At 36.3% G+C, this 13,750-nt stretch overlaps 1 protein-coding gene across 2 annotated transcripts in view; it reads left to right on the plus strand.

Annotated features, from left to right (window-relative positions):
* The window catches only part of LOC149816765 (uncharacterized), a 188,422-nt gene that overhangs the window by 89,297 nt on the left and 85,375 nt on the right, over positions 1-13,750 (plus strand). For both annotated transcript variants that reach the window (XM_089988083.1, XM_089988082.1), the window contains exons 6-7: positions 7,763-8,395; positions 8,535-8,689. In XM_089988083.1, the coding sequence (XP_089844209.1) occupies positions 7,763-8,395; positions 8,535-8,689 (788 nt within the window). The remainder of the gene's footprint in view (positions 1-7,762; positions 8,396-8,534; positions 8,690-13,750) is intronic.

The following is a 13,750-nucleotide window of genomic DNA, read 5'->3' on the forward strand; positions in this document are numbered from 1 at the left end:
CAGCCCACGACTTTCTATCAAGCAACAAATTCTAAGCGATGGATTGAAGCTATGAATGAAGAAATGGAGGCTCTTCATGAATGTGGCACTTGGTAGATTGTTCCTAGACCACATGATCGAAATGTAGTTGGGTCGAAGTGGGTGTACAAAATAAAGTATAAGCCAGATGGTACTATTGAGCGATATAAGGCTAGGCTAGTTGCCAAGGGATTCACCCAGGAGCAAGGACAAGATTATGATGAGACCTTCAGTCCGGTTGTGAAAATGGGTACTATTCGAATCATACTATCATTGGCTATTGAACATCAGTGGATTATTAGTCAACTGGATGTAAAAAATGCATTTTTACATGGAACTCTAAAGGAAGAAGTGTACATGGAACAACCCACTGGGTATGCAGAAGGGAGCTCCAGAGATTATGTGTGTCGATTAAAGAGAGCTATATATGGTTTGAAGCAAGCCTCTCGATCTTGGTTTGACAGTTTTTCTCTTGAAATGAGTAAATCAAAGAACTCCTGAACCACAGGTTCAAGATGAAAGACCTTGGTAAACTGCGATATTTTCTTGGAGTATAAGTTAACAGAACTATTGAAGGCATGACACTTACTGAACATAAGTATACTATTAATGTTCTCAGCAAAGCAGGTATGAAAGATTGCAAGCCTCTAAGCACACCCAGTGTACTTCATCAGAAACTCAGTTCCAGAGATGGTGATTTGTATGAGGATCCTATAAGATATCGCAGGATAGTGGGGATTTCAATATCTCACTTTTACTCGCCCTGATATTGTCTATTAAGTCAATCAGGTATCTCAGTTCATGCATGAACCACGTATTGGACATATGAAAGCTGTCAAACGTATTCTTCGATATTTGAAGGGAACTATTGGGGATGGTCTTTTGTACAGAAAGAGTATGAATGAACATAACATGCATGAACTTCTTGTTTACACAGATGCAGACTGGGCAGGAGATCCAGATGAGCGTAGGTCAGTGTCGGGATATTGTATTTTCGTTGGCCTAAATCTTGTCTCTTGAAGCAATAGAAAACAAAGGGCTATTGCCAGATCAAGCACAAAAGCTGAATATAGATCAATGGCGGTTGCTACAACTGAAGTAACATGGATTAGACATTTGTTGACAGAAGTAGGCGAATCAATATCTAAATGTATTCTCCTATGTGACAATCAAAGTGCCATCAACATGTCATTCAATCCTATCTACCACAGCCGTGCCAAGCATATTGAAATTGATCAACATTTTGTAAGAAAAAAAGTCGAAGAGAAGGAAATTGAACCAAAATTTGTTCGGACTACTGATCAAGTTGATGACTTGTTTACCAAAGGGCTTATCAAGGACCGATTCTGGATGTTGAAAGGCAAGTTCCTGGTTCAAAACCATGTACAACTTGAGGGAGGATGAAAAGAAGCGTGTATTTACGACTGGGTTTGGATCTTATCCAAACCCAATTCCAGTTCAGCTAATTAGCACATGTTCATTAAAGGCATTAATGGCATATTGTAATTTACATTTGTTGTATGATGGGTATTTTCGTACCCTAGCAATTGTAACATGTATTTAATGGAAAGCCCAATACCACAGTCGGTTATTGGGAAATTCTGCAGCTTTCTTGTGTTTCTCCCATTCGGTGCCTCCTCTTGTGTGTGAAGCAGGGAACCACGATTTCTATTAGTTAACTTGTCCGAGTCAACCATGTTTTCATATGACTCAGCCATGACTTGGCTAAGTCAACTTATGACTATGCCAGGTCATGTACATATATGTGCATATTAAAGAATATATGTACATGTATGCATATATTGTAATGAAAAAGGGGGGCGACGGAGGCACCAATAAAGCAAGTCACTCTTAAAGAGTGATTCCAAGAGCCAAGAACACAAACACTAAAAGTGTATACAAAAACCCACTAAAGGGAAAAATGACCAAAAGTCATAAGTTGGATATTATTGAAGAAAGAAAGAAGAGGGTGAACAACCCTTTACAATACAAGAGAAAACCTCCTCTATTTATAGAGGAGGCAAAGAAGAAGGGACCACAAGGGGCTCCCATATAGTCGTTGGGAGCCCCAACGACTACATGAGTGGGGCCCTTGTGGTCTTACAAAAAGGTAAAAAATAAAAAAGGAAAAAATGAAAAGGAAAAAAGAAAAAGAGAAGAAAAGAAAAATAAGAAAGGAAAAAGGGTTTACATGGGGATTTACCAAAATACCCCTATCGGGTATTTTGAGAACAAAAAGAAAAACTGTATATATATATACTTATATATACGTATGTATATATATATAAGTATATGTATATATATATAAGTATATGTATATATATATTTATATATACATAATTTAACACGCCCCCTCAAACTTTAAGGGGAGAAGACCCAAAGTTTGCTAAAAAGAAACATAAATCGTTGAGTTGGGAGCGCTTTGGTGAAGAAGTCAGCCAATTGATATTCTAAAGTGACGTATGGTAATGTGATAGTTCCTCTGAGGTATTCATCTCGAACGTAGTGACAATCCATCTCGATATGCTTGGTCCGTTCGTGAAACGTATGATTGCTTGCAATGTAGATCGCACTTTTATTATCACAACAGAGCTTGGTGGGAGAGGAAATGAGGACAACCATGTCACCAAGGAGCCTTTTGAGCCATACGATTTCCACTGTTGTCATTGCCATAGCCCGATATTCAGCTTCAGTAGATGATAGTGAGACTTTTTGTTGCTTCTTGCATCTCCACGAGATTAGGGATTCACCAAAAAAAAATGCAAAGACCAGTAGTTGAGATACGATCATTGGGATTTCCTCCCCAGTCAGCATCAGTAAAAACAGTTAATTCAAGAGATGAGGAAGAGGATAAGAAGAGTCCCTTGGAGATGATATTTGTGATGTATCGCACAATTCTCATTACAGCCGCCATATGAACTGTAGTAGGTGCATGCTGAAACTGGCTTGCAGCATGAACCGCATGAGCTATGTCTGGACGAGTGATGGATAAATAGGTGAGAGATCCAATTAATTGACGATAGGGGGTTGGATCCTCAAGAAGAACACCATCCTCAAGTCTCAGTTTTGCATTGATAACTTCGGGAGTCTCAACTTTCTTTTCATCAGATATTCCTGATTTGGTACAAATGTCTGCTGCCAATTTCATTTGAGATAAAATGTATCCACGCGGGCAGTAATCCACTTCAATTCCTAAAAATATCTCAAGAATCTAAGGTCAGACATATCAAAAGTTTCTTTTAACATAGACTTTACATCATTTACCCCCTTTTTGTCATCCCCAGTGATGATCATATCATCAACGTATAACAGAAGAATAACAATGAAATTACCTGTTTTCTTAACAAAAAGAGCAATGTCAGTATAGCAAGAAGTAAATCCTAAATTGATTAATACATTACTAAACTTATCATACCAAGCTTTAGGAGCTTGCTTAAGTCCATATAAGGCCTTTTTTAATTTCAAAATTTTACCATTTAAATTCATACCCGGAGGTGGTTCCATGTAAACTTCTTCATCTAAATTTCCATTTAAAAAGGGATTTTCGACATCTAGTTGAAAAATTCGCATTTTTTTGTAGAGGCTATTGCAATAAGAGCTCGAACACTAGTCATTCGAGCAACAGGGGCAAAGGTTTCATCATAATCTACCCCATACTCTTGGGCATATCCCTTATCCACTAACCTGGCCTTATATCTTTCTAACGAACCATCGTTCTTAGTTTTTACTTTAAAAACCCATCGACATCCAATGGGTTTCTTGCCATTGGGTGGATCAATGATTTCCCAAGTTTGTGCCTTCTTAAGTGCATTAAGTTCCAGTTTTATTGCTTCATTTCAATGAGCATATTGTCTAGCATCATTATAATGAGTTGGTTCATGAATTGAGTGAAGAGCAAGCAGACACGCCCGAAAATTTGGAGAAAAAGAATCATAAGATACAAATCTATTTGGTATTTTTGAAATTCGATTTGATCTTCTTTGAGAGGATTCTTCAGTTGACTCATTTTGAGAGAATTTTTCAAGGGCACAAGGAGGATTGCTTTCATTTCTTCTAGAGTAGACTTGTATTTGCCTTTGTACATTTTCTTGTAAATTTTGGTCATCAATTGAAGGTTCAAAAAAATCGTCTATGAGCGATTCGCTAGATTCAACATTATCATCAATGACCTTTTCTTGAGGTAATAAGTCAAATAAAAAGTAGTAATCAATATCTTCACTTGGTTTATGCGAAAAACCATTTTCTTCTTCTAAGAATGTGACATCTTTTGTGATATAAAGTTTATTATTGAATATGTCAAAGCATCGATAACCTTTTTGTTTTTCGTCATATCCTAAGAAAATGCATTCAATAGCTCTAGAAGAAAGTTTATCTTTTTTGTGAGTTAAAACAAAGCATTTACTTCCGAAAACTCTTAGTCTTTTATAATCGGGAGACATATTGTAAAGTTTCTCAAATGGAGAAAGATTTTTTAAAGAAGATGAAGGAGTTCTATTGATAAGATATGTTGAGGTTAGAACCGCTTCGGCCCAAAAAGATTTTGGAATATTTTTTGAGATCAATAAGGTTCTTGTGGTTTCTATTATGTGCCTATGCTTTGTTTCCGCAAGACCATTTTGTTGTGGAGTGTTTGGACAAGAACGTTGATGGCAAATTCCGTTCTCTTTTAAGTAGCTTTGAAATTCATTGGACATGTATTCACCTCCCGAGTCGGACCTAAGAATTGATAGATTTCTCAAAAATTGATTTTTAACCATCGCATGGAATTCTTTAAAGAAACAAAAAACTTCAGATTTGCGACTTAAGAAGTAAATCCATGTAAATCGAGTGAAGTCATCAATAAAGACCACATAGTACGAAAATCCTCCTTTGGACAAAATAGGGGAAGGTCCCCATACATCGGAATGAACCAGTTCAAAAGGCCGAGTGGTGAAATAATTTCTTTGAGGAAATGGAGTAGCTTTAGATTTCCCAAAAATGCAATCTTTACAAGTCATGTGATTGTCTTTACAAGTATTGTTCAAAAAAGGAAAAAGAAACATTTTTACAAAATTTGGATGACCAAGTCTCTCATGCCAAATTCCAATACTTTTGTCCTTTACAAGATTGCAAGATGACTTAGATGGAAGAGTCAAAAAATCCATAAAATAGAGATCACCCCTTATATGGCCTTGCCCAATCAGCTTCCCTGACTGGAGATCCTGCACGGTGTAATCTTTAGGTGAGAAAGAGACTTGGCATCCATGATCGGTGATTTGGGAAACGGAAAAAAGATTTAGATTAATTTTTGGAACGACTTTTACTTTAGGAACAAAGAAGGTTTGAGAAGTTTTAAAATCAAGTATTCCAATAATTTCAATTTTTAAAGATGTCCCATCGTCCGTTGAAACATAAGAAGATATGGGTTCGGAAAAAACATTAGAAAGCGAGTTTTTATGAGATGTCATGTGAAAAGAAGCACCAGAGTCTAGTATCCACGTACCTGGAGGTGATGAAGAGTAGGCGATGACGGCTCCGGATGTTGAAGATGAAGAAGTCTTGAGAAGATGTTGAAGAACTTCAGAGATATGATTAAGAGTTTCTTTGATATCTCCCTCTTTGACACTTTCTTCTTCCTTCTTTGGAGAATTTTCTCTAACCGCGACCACTTTTCCTTTAAGCTTTGGGCAAAACGGTTTAATGTGACCCAGTTCATTACAATAATGACAAATCACTCCCTTTCTATATCCATTAATTTTGTTAAAGTGGGGAGGTCTATATGCTTTTACATTTGATCCGGGCCTAGAAACGGCCAAAACTTAATCACTCTTGATACTTAGGCCAAGTCGAGTTTCTTCTTGGCATACTTCGGCAAGGGCATCTTCAATGGGTAAGGCTTTACTTCTATGGAGAAGGGATGCCCTAACTTGTTCATATTCCGGTCGTAGCCCATGAAGAAATTGGAAAAAGTGTTCCTTTTCAATTTGTTCTCTTCTTAACTCAATATCTTCCGGAGCCACCCATTTAGGTTCAAGAAGAACGAGCTCATCCCAAAGAGGGGTTAAAGAGCTAAAGTAGTCACGGACACTCATATCCGCTTGTCTAGTGGAACAAATTTTCTCTAGACAAAAAAATTGTCTAGCAAGGTCCTTTTGGGTATACATACCCTTAAGAAAGAACCATGCCTCATTGGCTCTTCTAAATTTTGCAATATTTGCACAATTTTTGAGGTTCACATTGTTCATAAACCATGCCAAAATTTTGGCATGATTACTTTCCCAATCCTCAATTTTGGATTGATGATCATTGATAGCTTTGATGCGTTCATCGCCATCCAAAGCTTTTTCCACCTCATTTTCAATTTTAGTGAGAACAAGAGAGGGTTCGAGAGTAGTTCGCATAACAAAACCCCAAAGTTTCTTACCGCTTAGCTGATTTTCCATAGCGGAGGCCCACATAAGATAATTGGATCCATTGAACTTGAAAGAAAGCTCAACTTTAGAATCACGTTCCATAGGAGCCGAATGGTCTTCTTTCTTTCTTCAAAAGCTTGAGAGGCACGCGTCCCAAGACACCAAAGAGGTAGAAGCCGGATCACCAACCTCGCTCTGATACCATGTAATGAAAAAGGGGGCGGCGGAGGCACCAATAAAGCAAGTCACTCTTAAAGAGTGATTCCAAGAGCCAAGAACACAAACACTAAAAGTGTATACAAAAACCCACTAAAGGGAAAAATGACCAAAAGTCATAAGTTGGATATTATTGAAGAAAGAAAGAAGAGGGTGAACAACCCTTACAATACAAGAGGATACCTCCTCTATTTATAGAGGAGGAGGCAAAGAAGAAGGGACCACAAGGGGTTCCCATGTAGTCGTTGGGAGCCCCAACTGTCATAAATATGACCGTTGGGGTCCCAACGACTACATGAGTGGGGCCCTTGTGGTCTTACAAAAAGGTAAAAAATAAAAAAGGAAAAAAGAAAAGGAAAAAAGAAAAAGAGAAGAAAAGAAAAATAAGAAAGGAAAAAGGGTTTACATGGGGATTTACCAAAATACCCCTATCGGGTATTTTGAGAACAAAAAGAAAAACTGTATATATATACATATATGTATATATATACTTATATATACGTATGTATATATATATATAAGTATATGTATATATATTTATATATACATAATTTAACATATATATATATAGATATTATATATATAATATCTATATATATGTATGTATGTATAATGTATCTTATGTACAATATATGTGTGTACACTTATATAATTGTGTATAACGCATATATATACATATATTGTATAAATTACAAATTATTAAATGACTAAAATACCCCTGATATACATATATACATATATCAGTTAGGTAAATATATACACAGTATTTTAACACACACACACACACACACACACATATATATATATATATATATATATATATATATATTCTTGTGTCTGTGCACTTGTGTAGCCTTTTGTTGGCATTGTGATTGTGCACATCTTGTTTCATTATATCTTCCACTTTCAAATCATAAAATTTTCTACTTGTTCTGGCATTTGACACATTTCTGAATATGCAACATGGATCTGATACATCGCTTAGATTTTCATTGTGGTTCTTGTGGATGTATTTTGTGTTATCTGGAGTCATGCATGTTGGTTTCAAAATGTGGTATAGGTGTGCATATATTCTAATTTAACTGATGATGTCACTGATTCTTTTTTGCCACTTTTCGTCTGTGGGAAGGATGCAGGTTCTTTTACAAGTGAATGTTGGAATCAATATTACAAAAGATCCTGTCCTTGAGGTTCTTCAATTTGAGAAAGATGAGAGTGTGTTAACTCAAGAAGTTCATCAGTACATGCAGGATAACACTGACCATGACCCTTGTGGGAATTTGCTTAAGTGGTTGCACCCTTTAGATCGCCCTCCAACTCCTCCTCTTCGACCTCAATTGCCCGTTTCTTTAACCTCAACTTTATCTTCTGGAAGTGGATCACAAAGATCAACTATTTCTAATACGTCTAGTTCCCCTCTTTTCTCCTTCGGAAATTTTAGAAGCTATTCGATGTCATCTCTTCCACAAAATGTGACACCACCAATGCCTGCCATTCCTTCTCAATCTAGGCCTAATTTTGCTTTAGAAGACTGGGATCACTTCTTGTCACAGAAACTTGTGAAAAGTAAAGAAGTTGGTACTGAAGACCTTTTATCTTTCCGGGGTGTATCTCTGGAGCCACGTAGATTCTCTGTTCATTGTGGACTAGAAGGCCTATATGTACCGGGCAGGAGGTGGAGAAAGAAGATTGAAATTATCAAACCTGTGGAAATTCATTCTTTTGCTTCTGACTGCAACACAAACGACCTCCTTTGCATTCAGATAAAGGTACTGTTGCTAAGATTCCTGATACTCAATAACCAAGTGGTGCTTGTTTTTACTAGTGTCTCTTTGTGGATTTATTATCATTGATGTTATTTGCTGAATGGTTCATGTGATCATTTCATTTCATACCCTGTTTCCCCAGAACATTGTTCCGGAATATGTTTCAGATATTGTGATTTTTGTTGATTCTATAAATATAATCTTTGAGGAATCATCAAAAGGGAGGCCACCAATATCTCTGCCGATTGCATGCATTGAGGCTGGTGATGAGCACAGACTACCAAACCTTGCCCTCAGGTTGGTGATATATCTGGATATCTTTATTGTTTATATTTCTTTAAGGCCATAACTGCATTTTTGCTCCTAATCTTTTTACCACGTTCCTCTTTTTCTATTTCCTTTTCCTCTTGTTCCATTAGTGTGTTGAGCTTAGCTCAGAAAACCCTCTTCTAACCCTCTGATATCGTAATGTTGGGTCATTTGTTCTTTGTTTCTTGAGTAAATGTCCAACTTGTAAGCTCACTTGGTTTCACAATTATAATGTGTTATTAGTGGTGGCTATCGGGTCGGGCCCGCCCGGCCCACAAGAGCCCAACTGACCCTAAAAAATTTCAAGCTGCTGAAAGCCTGACTTCATTCGGGCTCGGATTTGTTCACCAAGCCCGCGACCCACCGAAAATTCAGGTCGGATCGGGTAGGCAACCTGAGTCTCTTGATTTAAAAAAAATAGGGGAGGACCCTCTTTTTATACGCATTGGAAGGTCTCTTTCATCGATATTGGACTAAAAAAACATATTGCTTTGTCTAATGTTCCTCTTAAAAAGTAAAAAGATACTTATACTTGAAATGGTAAAAAGTGGTCTCTCATTCTTTGAGAGAGAGAGGCAGAGCATTAATTGCATTGCTAAGCATCTACGAAAAGAAACTTTACTTTTTACTTTTTCCATGCAAAGCATTTATGAAAAGAAACTTTACCTATTCCATATAATACATGAATGAAAGTGAGCAGCTCCAGGATAATAGCCCCATATTGAAGAGAAGGGAGTGGAAACCCTCCGTTGCCTGTAAAAGGAAAAAGAGGGTCCCACAATTCAGCACATGGAAGGGCCCTTAGGGTTCAGGTTTGGAATTTTCAAGACCATCTAATATTTGATTTAGGCATGCATAAAATGTTGACTATTAGAGCCAGACTCAGGCTTAGACTGAAGCCCGAGCCCGACTTTTATCAGACCTTATCTTCAACTAGGTGCCCAAGACTGGCCCGACTCGGGCCGGGTACCCAACCCGGCCACCTCATGTGTTATGGTTGTTAAGATGAGCCCTCTAATATACATGGAGAATGAAAGAGAAGTTCGTCTCTATTCCCGTGCAACTCAATGATACTAACTATGTGATGTGGGCATCCATAGTGAAACATAAAATATGGGAAAATGGTCTATGGGGTTTGGTTGATGGTACCGAAAGAGCGCCTAAACTTATACTTACCAAAATTGAAAATGGAAAGTGGCTATTCAAGGAGAAGAAATGTCAAAGGCCATCACCGAATATGAGAAAAAATGGAAAGAGTGGAGGATGGGTCATTCTAAGATAATTGGATGACTCATCAATATTGTTGACATCTATGTCACACGAACTTTTCTAACAGGGCATCATATCTGCGTCGCACCCGCACCCAAGTGGGTGCGACACTTGAACACAACTTCCTTTGTGTTAGGTGAAGTCAACCACACTGAGGTCCATTTCTATCCAAAAGTAGATTCAGTTAACCCTAATCAAGTCCACACACACACACACACATATATATATATATATATATAAATTTTAACAGTTTTAAGTTAACACTGTGTTTTTGTCTGCATTTATGTATTTATATGTCCAAAAGTAGATTCAGTTAACACTGTGTATTTATACACAATGTTAACTTAAAACTGTTAAAATATATATATATATATATATATCCTCCCAACACCCCCGCACCCTCGCACCCTCGCACCCAAGTTTTTTTAAAGTGCCGCATTGCCGCATCCGTACCCGCACCTATGTGACATAGGTTGACATCAACAAGTGCTCTAGCTTAACAAAATTTGACTTTGCTAGTGATGCATGAAAGTATCTTAAAGATATGTATAATCTCAAGGATATTGCTTACATATGTAATGTGCAAAATAAAGTGAGAACTATGACCCAAGGAGAGATGTGCATTAAGGAATATTACAATGTCCTCTCTCTTCTTTGGGATGTGGCTCTTTTAGAGCCAAAATGACATTGCCTTCAAGATGTAGAACTTCGTGACAAACAAATTAGAACAGAGCATTTCTATCAATTTGTTAATGGGCTTAGACCCGAATTTGAAGGGACCAAGTCGGCCTTTCTTCATAGATGAGGTGTACATACCATAGTTGAAATTCTTGAAGAGTTAATTACGGAGGAAAATAGGTTGAAAAAACCATCCGCTTCAAAGGATGAAGAATCCGTGCTTGCTATGTCAAGGCCCGGAAATCACACTAGGAGTTATAAACCTCTTCACTTTGTAAAAAATAATGAGAACGGAAGAAATTCCAATGACTATGGAAGAAGTTAAGGTTATAAAAGAAGTGATCATGAATACAAGGGTGGCAAAATAATATCTTACCATTGCTATGAATCGGGACACATCAAGCCTTTTTGCTCCAAAAGAAGGAAGAACAAAGAGATGATAAAAGGGTGGTTTTGATGGGGCCATCCTTTGAAAGAAATGGTGTAGACGACTCCAAATGCATCTGCTCATTATCTTTGGCACAACTCATGGAGACACTACAACCAATGTTCAAAAATCAAGCTTCTTCCTTCTCGGGGGCGGCCGTGCCCACAAGTGGTGACCCTGGTAAGATTTCTTGGATCCTTGACTTCGGTGCTTCTTTCCATATGACTCCAAATGAGTCCATATTATCCGAATGTCATACTAACCCAAATAATTCTTATGCTTCAACCACCAATGAAACTTTCTTTAAAATTAAAAGTTTTGGGGTTTTTCAAAAACAACAAACTTTCTTTGTACCAAATATTAGAGTAGTACCAAAATTGAATTTAAACTTCTTATTCGTTTATCAAATTGCGAATAATTGTTGTAAAATTTTGTTTTCATCTAATGATTGTTTAATACAGGATCTCCAGTTCGGGAAGCCGATTGGGCGAGGCCATATAAGATGAAATCTCTATGTTATGGACAATCTTGAGTTATTAAAACATACCTTTTGTAATTTTGTAGAAAAGAAAAATATAGAAAATTGGCACAAAAGACTAGGACATCCTAGTATGTCCAAATTACATTTGTTTCCATTTCGTACAAGCTATAAAGAAAGAGATTTTGTTTGTCAAGATTACATCTTTGGTAAAATGAATTTTTTACCCTTTGGGCCTAGACATTTTATATCTAAAAATCTATTTGAGTTGGTACATTCGGATGTATGGGGACCGGTTCCGGTTGTATCCAAAGGAAGAGTATCTTATTATGTTGTGTTTGTGGATGATTATAGTAGACACTTTTGAATATGTTTTCTCAAACACAAATCCGAAGTATTTGATTGTTTTAAAAATTTCATTGCTATAGAAAAACTCAATTTAGAACCAATATTAAAATCTTTGGAACCGATTCCGTAAGAGAATTTGTGTCAAAAAAGTTCAAAAATTTTCTTGACTTACATGGGATTATTCATAAAAAATCTTGTTCTTATACTCCTCAACAAAATGGCCTAGCCAAAAGGAAGCATAGACATATTGTTGAGACCACTAGAACATTTCTTATATCAAGAAATGTTCCAAAAATGTTTTGGCTCGAAGCCGCTCTTATGGCGGTTTATTTGATAAATAGAATGTCTTAAAAAAACATTGAAAACATTTTTTCTATTGAAAAATTATTTAAAAATCTCCTGATTATAAAAGGTTGAGGGTGTTTGGTTGTAAATGTTTTGTCCTTACCAACAAAAACAACAAACTTTCCCCAAAGCAATTCTTTGTGTTTTTCTAGGCTATGCTGAAAATCAAAAGGGATATAATGTTATGACACTAAAATGAACAAATTATATGTTTCAAGAAATGGTACTTTTCTTGAAAATGAAGATGGGTTTGGTAAAGAAAAAATCCAAGAGCATTGTGACTATTCATTTCTTCTTGACCTTGTCAATAAACATGAAAGATGTGATAACATTCATAATGTGTATGGGAGTGACAACGAGGACACTCGTGATGCACATGGGAATGTGAATGAGGGTCTTGATGGTATAGGCTTATCTCATAATGAAATTCAAACCTATACTCGACGTATCGAAGACTGTCCACCATGTGCTTTAGAAATATATTCTCAAAATCAAGATATAGATTCTCAAAATCAAGATATAGATTCTCCTAGTGTTAGAAAATCCATAAGAATTTCAAAGGCTCCTAGTAAATTTATATCCTATGATTCTTTTGAACACAAATATAAAGCATGTTTAATGGCTATAAAATCATACGCAGAACCATGTCTTACCATGATGCTAAAAATCATCAAGAATGGATTAGGGCAATGAATGATGAATTGTAAGCTTTATAAAAGGCAAAAACTTGAAAAATTCGAACATTACCTAAAAGAAAGAAAACTATAGGATATATATGGGTTTATAAGATTAAAACTAAAAGTAATGAGATATTAGAAAGATATATAGCTAAGTTAGTAGCCAAAAAATACAATCAAGAATATAGGATAGACTATGACGAGACATTTGCTTCAGTCGCTCCAATGACCACTGTTAGAACCCTTATTTCTATAACATCAATTAAAAAATGGCCAATCTTTCAAATGAATGTAAAAAATGCTTTTTTGAATGGTAATTTCAATAAGGAAGTTTACATTGATCCTCCATCAGGTTTAAGTTTAGCACATGAAAAAGTTCTTCGATTACGAAAAACATTGTATGGTTTAAAGCAAGCTCCCAAGGCTTGGTATGATTGGTTTAATAGTGTGATGGCACAACTTCACTTTAAATCTTGTTATACTGGCACTGCATTGTTTGTTAAGTCTTCTATTACAGGAATTGTAATATTACTTCTTTACGTTGATGATATGATTATCACATGAAGTGACAAGCAAAGAGTTAATCATATAAAAAATGTGCTGAAAGATAACTTTGATATGACAGATCTTGGTTTTTACGACATTTTCTTGGAATAAAAATGACTTACCTTATGGTTATTTTTTGTCGCAAACTAAGTATGCAACAGAGATCATAGAACAGTCAGGACTTTCGAATGAAAAATGAGTTGATACTTTAAACGTCACAAATGCAAAAATGAAGAAAGATGATGGAAAACCTTTGAAGGATCCAACTCTATATAGACAAA

Source organism: Nuphar pumila, chromosome 14, assembly GCF_984573655.1.
Source record: "Nuphar pumila chromosome 14, dmNupPumi1.hap1.1, whole genome shotgun sequence".
Lineage (NCBI taxonomy): Eukaryota > Viridiplantae > Streptophyta > Magnoliopsida > Nymphaeales > Nymphaeaceae > Nuphar > Nuphar pumila.